The 5,709-nt window shown below is 51.8% G+C and overlaps 1 protein-coding gene across 1 annotated transcript; it reads right to left on the bottom strand.

Moving 5' to 3' along the window:
* Nucleotides 1-360: 360 nt before the first annotated feature.
* tmem212 (transmembrane protein 212) lies at nt 361-5,153 on the bottom strand. The gene is made up of 3 exons (XM_033030994.1): nt 4,995-5,153; nt 3,054-3,113; nt 361-714 (listed from the first exon to the last, which is right to left on the bottom strand). Exons 1-3 carry the CDS (start codon nt 5,151-5,153, stop codon nt 361-363), a joined length of 573 nt encoding a protein of 190 aa, XP_032886885.1.
* Between the last annotated feature and the right edge of the window lie 556 nt (nt 5,154-5,709).

Genomic DNA, 5,709 nt, shown 5'->3' with positions numbered 1-5,709 from the left:
CCCACCAGGAAAAAAATACTATGCACGTAAATAGATTTATTTATTGCTCATATTTATGTCGCTCTTCTAGGGAGATGCTAACTTTATTTCGTTGTCTCTGTACTATACACTGACAATGACAATACAGTTGAATCTGAATCTGAATCGGAAGGGTTCCTGACGCCAAGTTGAAGACCTCCCTTCTCCGACTCCCATGATGTCTCTGTCTTCCCCAACTCCTCCTCCCCCGGTTTCCTCACTTGTTCTCTCTGAGGGTCAGTGAGGAGGTGCCGGGACCTCCCTGGTCCACACCCGGTGTGCCGCCCTCCCCCAAACCCCACCCCCCCACCCGCATGCTGGGAGAGGTCGGAGGTGGTGAGGTCAGGCCCGGGTGTAGAGGAGGAGGTCACGTACACGGAGGGTTCCTGTGGCGTTGAACCTGTAGGCGAGGCGGATGCAGTGGGCGAGGGCCAGGGCGAAGATGACCAGGGCCAGGGCCATGGCCAGGAGGTGTTGGCCGAGGTGGTAGAACTCGAGGAGCGGAGGGTCGAGGCAGAGCGGGGGCAGGCGGTAGGGGTAGGGGAAGCTCACGGCATAGCCCAGGTACCCCTGGCCTGACACCCCCTCCTGGGCAAAGTAGCACAGTGGGCCGATCAGCACGGCAGCCAGAGCAACAGCAAACTGCAGGCACGACGTCACCAGGGTCACCAGGCCAAAGGTCAGGCCAGCGCCGGGCTGTCAATGGAAAGGGAGCTCAGTCAGAAGGATTGGTGACATCCTCCCTGACCCTTCCCTGACCCCTTCCCAAACCCTTCCCTGACCCCACCATATCCCCTCTGACCCCATCTTGACCTCCCCCTGACCATAACACAATCATAACCTCTTCCTGACCCCATCATAACCCCTTCTTGACCTCATAATGACCCCTCCCTGACACCACCATATCCCCTCTGACCCCATCATGACGTCCCCCTGACCCCTCCATAACCCCATCATAACCTCTTCCTGGCCCCATCATAACCCCTTCTTGACCTCATCATGACCCCTCCCTGACCCCACCATAACCCCATCATAACCTCTCCCAGGCCCCATCATAACCTCTTCTGACCTCCTCATGACCCTTCACTAATCCCATCATGACCCCTCCCTGACCTCATAATGACCCCTCCTTCCCTGACCCCAATGTAATGTCTCCCTGACCCATCAAAACCCCTAGTTGACCCCATCCAGAGAGTGATCCTGAACTACTATCTACCTCATTGGGACCCTCGGACTAACCTTGATCGGACGCAGCTGGCTTTAACTTGCACTAAACATTATTCCCTCATTATGTATACACAGTAATGGGCCAATTGTAGTCATGTATTTAGCACGCAACATAAGCTTTTCACTGTACCTCGGTACACGTGACAATAAACTAAACTAAAATAACCTCCCCATCACCCTTCCATAAACACCTCCATCACCCCTCCGTAACCCCTCCCTGACCCCTCCATCACGCATCCACCAACCCTCCATGACCCCTTCATCACCTTTCCTTGACCCCTCGCTGAACCCACCTCACTCCCACCGTGACCCTCCCTGACCCCTTACCACCTCTCCCCAGTCCTTCCCGCATCTCCCTAACCCTTCCCTGACCCAACCATGACCCCCTCACTGCCTTGACCCCGACCCTGACCCCTCACCGACCCAGCCATCACCTCTGCCGTGTCTTCCCTTGACCTGACAGGATCCCATCCCCTCCCTAGCACCAGCGTCTCCAGAGGACATGGATGGGTGACGTTTCGGGTCGAGACCCTTCTTTAGACTGAGCGCCGTTGATGAGGGCAGGGGAGAAAGCTGGAAGAGAGGAATGGGCAGGACAACAATAGGTGGACACAGATGAGGTGAGTGATAGGAAGACACAGGTGAGGGGAGGGGGTTCACTGGCAGGTGGGTGGACAAAGGCACCCCCCCTCCCCCCACATCTATAGGTTGAACAAGATGGGAGGGGGCAGAGGGAATGGGGTGAAGGTTGTGGGGAAAAGGGGGGCAGGATAGTGAAAAAATATTCTTGAGTTCTCTCTTCTCAAATTCAGGTGAAATGTTTTTGACTGATTCATTCATTCCGTTTCTCTCTCCACAGATGCTGCCTGGCATGTTGAGAGTTTCCAGTACTTCAACCAGAATGTGTTAGAGAGAACTGGACAGGCGACATTCGTGGTCGGGATCCTTCTTCAGTCTGACACCTGATACGTTGCCTGGCCATTCCCTCCACAGATGCTGCCTGACCCTGCTGAGTTCCTCCAGCACTTTGACTTTTGCTCAGGATTCCAGCGTCATTTCTACCGGAAGGACAAATCGATGGCCATTCACAGGTCTGAGTAGCAGGCTGTTCACTTGATGCGGTGTTGGTTTCATTAATGTTGACAAGTCCAACTCAGAGATGGAATGTAGGAAGGAACTGCAAATGCTGGTTTACACCGAAGATAGACACAAAATGCTGGAGTAACTCAGTGGGTCAGGCAGCATCTCCGGAGAACAGGTATAGGTGACATTTCGGGTTGAAACCCCTCTTCGGACCCGAAACGTCACCTGTTCCTTTTCTCTATAGATGCTGCCTGACCTGCTGAGTTACTCTAGCATTTTGTGTCTATCTTCAGAGATGGAATGTTCAGCGATTGGTGATTTACAGTATCAACCAGGAACTGCAGGTGCTAGATTATTCAAAAAAGGACACAAAGTGCTGGAATAACTCAGTTAGTCAGGCAGCATCTCTGGGGAACATGGTCCGAAGAAAGGTCCTGACTTGAAATATCACCTATCCATGTTTTCCAGAGTTGCTGCCCGCTGAGTTACTCCAGAATTTTGTGTCCTTCTGATGTAATCCAACGCCTGCAGTTTCATGTGTCTATCGATGCTTTGTCCCACCTCCACCTCTCTTTTGCAGTGCTCTCCCCCCCGACTCCATCAGTCTGAAGAAGGGTCCTGACCCGAAACGTCACCTATCCATGTCCTCCAGAGATGTGGCCAGAACCACTGAGTTACTCCGGCACTCTGTGTATACAGCTGTTTAAGTGTTCTTTCATCATTACCAGAGATCGTGAACTGTATTCCTTCTCTGCCAACACAACCAGCACACCCACAATCAAAGTCTGTGAACGAGAGGGTGACAGGGTAGTGTTAAACTTGCTCATTCATTCCCCCCCCCCCCCCCCCCCCCCTCATTCTCACTCCCACTCACCATTTTTCCTCCTCGTTTTTTGGAGGTTTATTGACAATGTTATAGCCAATACCAAACCTGGAGTATTGTGTGCAGCTTTGGTCCCCTAATTTGAGGAAGGACATTCTTGCTATTGAGGGAGTGCAGCGTAGGTTTTACAAGGTTAATTCCTGGGATGGCGGGACTGTCATATGCTGAGAGAATGGAGCAGCTGGGCTTGTACACTCTGGAGTTTAGAAGGATGAGAGGATATCTCATTGAAACATATAACATTGTTAAGGGCTTGGACACACTAGAGGCAGGAAACATGTTCCCGATGTTGGGGGAGTCCAGAACCAGGGGCCACAGTTTAAGAATAAGGAGTAAGCCATTTAGAACGGAGACGAGGAAACACTTTTTCTCACAGAGAGTGGTGAGTCTGTGGAATTCTCTGCCTCAGAGGGCGGTGGAGGCAGGTTCTCTGGATGCTTTCAAGAGAGAGCTAGATGGGGAGAAGGCAGGAACGGGGTACTGATTGTGGATGATCAGCCATGATCACATTGAATGGCGGTGCTGGCTCGAAAGGCTAAATGGCCTACTCCTGCACCTATTGTCTATTGTCTAATCCAGGGACTTGAACCTACCTGACCTCCCGGTGGCTCAGCACTTCAACTCCCCCTCCCATTCCCAATCCGACCTCTCTGTCCTGGGTCTCCTCCATTGCCAGAGTGAGCAACAGCGGAAATTGGAGGAACAGCACCTCATATTCCATCTGGGGTCCTTACGTCCTTATGGCATCAACATTGAATTCTCCCAATTTGGCTAGCCCGTGCTGTCTCCTCCCCATCCTTCACCCTCTAGCTGTCTCCTCCCACCCTCCCATCCGCCCGCCCTCGGGCTCCTCCTCCTCCTCCCTTTTTCCTTCTTTCTTTCCCCCCCCCCATCAGTCTGAAGAAGGGTTTCGGCCCGAAACGTCGCCTATTTCCTTCGCTCCATAGATGCTGCTGCACCCGCTGAGTTTCCCCAGTAATTTTGTGTACCTTCGATATTCCAGCATCTGCAGTTCCCTTTTGAACACTAATCCTAGGCTTATTGTACCAATGCTGTGTTAACGGTGCGCCACGCTGTGGGAGGGGCTGCACTGAGGGAGCGCCGCATTGTATTTTCTTCATCAAATATAATTTATTCAATTATGATATACAAAATATTATTTACAAACCAAAACCATGGTAACACACCCACCGCCATAATACAAAATCACCAAATTATCTCAGACACTAAATTTTCAAATAACTATAATACAATGCTTCTTGAGGATACATTCCGCTGCCCATGGTGTCATGCGGTCCCGGACGTCCACAGGGTGCCCGTGGACAGCGCATAGTCCCACTAGAACACCACCCGGGCGCGGACATAACCCCGGAAAAGGGGCCTCTTCAGCCTGACGCCGTGACTCGCGGATGGGCAGCTTGGCCAGGCCTAGGAGCAACCCAACTAGAACATCTTCAGCTCTACCCTCTCCCCCGCGCACAGGGTGTCCAAAGATGAGGATGGTGGGTGTGAAGTGCAACCAGAGGGCAAGGCGTAGGGGAGAGGGTAGCACCGCAAAGTGGGAGGGGTCATACTGAGGGAGCCCCGCACTGTGGGAGGGGTCGTATTGAGGGAGCCCCGCACTGTGGGAGGGGTCATATTGAGGGAGCGCCGCAGTGCTATCAGTACTGTACTCTGCCTGTACTTATCGACTGCTTGGAGACAAGGCAGGAAGATTCTCCACAGCGGGACAGCGGTGGGCGTGGGACGGCCAGTGAGATGTTGGGACAATCTCTCCTCCTACCATGACTCCGTTCCAGATGGGACAGGCAATCCGTACGCTCCAGTCAGCAAACCAGGGCTTGTAGGAAAAGACCGGGAAAAAGCTGCCGATTCCCAGGAAGATGCAGATAATCCCCAGAGCAATGAGGGAGCGCCCCACATGGAGGAACCTGCCCTTCATTCTTCTCTCTCTCTCTCTCTGTCTGTCTCTCTCTCCCGTCTCTCTCTGTCTGGCCCTTACAGGAAGTGAATTACAACCTGTGTTTACAGAAAGTGGTCCAAGGTAACCATCACCAGGTAACCAGATCCTAGCAACTAATGGGAACATGGCCATGGGTGACCTGCTCAATGTCCAATGTCAAGTCAACTTACAGTGTAAGTCAACACAAGTCAACGCGTCAATTCAAGTCAATTCCAATCAAGATGTAGGAACATGAAATTGCTGATTTATTTTATGTAATCTGCAGTTCCCTATTTCTACATTGTAACTGCAGAAGCTGGTTCACAAAAAAAGACAAAGAGTGCTGGAGTAACTCAGCAAGTCAGGCAGCATATCTGGAGTACAACGGTGATGTTTTCGGTCTGGACCCTTAGTCATAGAGTCACATACCCTATGGTCCAATTTGCCCATGACAGCCAAGATGCCCCATCTAAGCTAATCCCATTTGTCTATGTTTGGCCCTTATCCCTCTAAATCTTTCCTATTTATGTCTCTGTCCAAGTGTCTTTTAAATGTT

This window comes from Amblyraja radiata, chromosome 13, assembly GCF_010909765.2.
Source record: "Amblyraja radiata isolate CabotCenter1 chromosome 13, sAmbRad1.1.pri, whole genome shotgun sequence".
Lineage (NCBI taxonomy): Eukaryota > Metazoa > Chordata > Chondrichthyes > Rajiformes > Rajidae > Amblyraja > Amblyraja radiata.
Note: the sequence above shows the minus strand (reverse complement) of the source record. Positions and strands in the feature narration are given on the sequence as shown.

Coding starts and splice junctions, on each gene's coding strand:
- tmem212 (XM_033030994.1), bottom strand. CDS start 5,153: ATGAAGGGCAGGTTCCTCCATGTGGGGCGCTCCCTCATTGCTCTGGGG. Junction 3,114..4,994: donor CCATCTGGAACGGAGTCATG/GTAGGAGGAGAG, acceptor TCTCGTTCACAG/ACTTTGATTGTGGGTGTGCT. Junction 715..3,053: donor AATACAGTTCACGATCTCTG/GTAATGATGAAA, acceptor TTCCATTGACAG/CCCGGCGCTGGCCTGACCTT.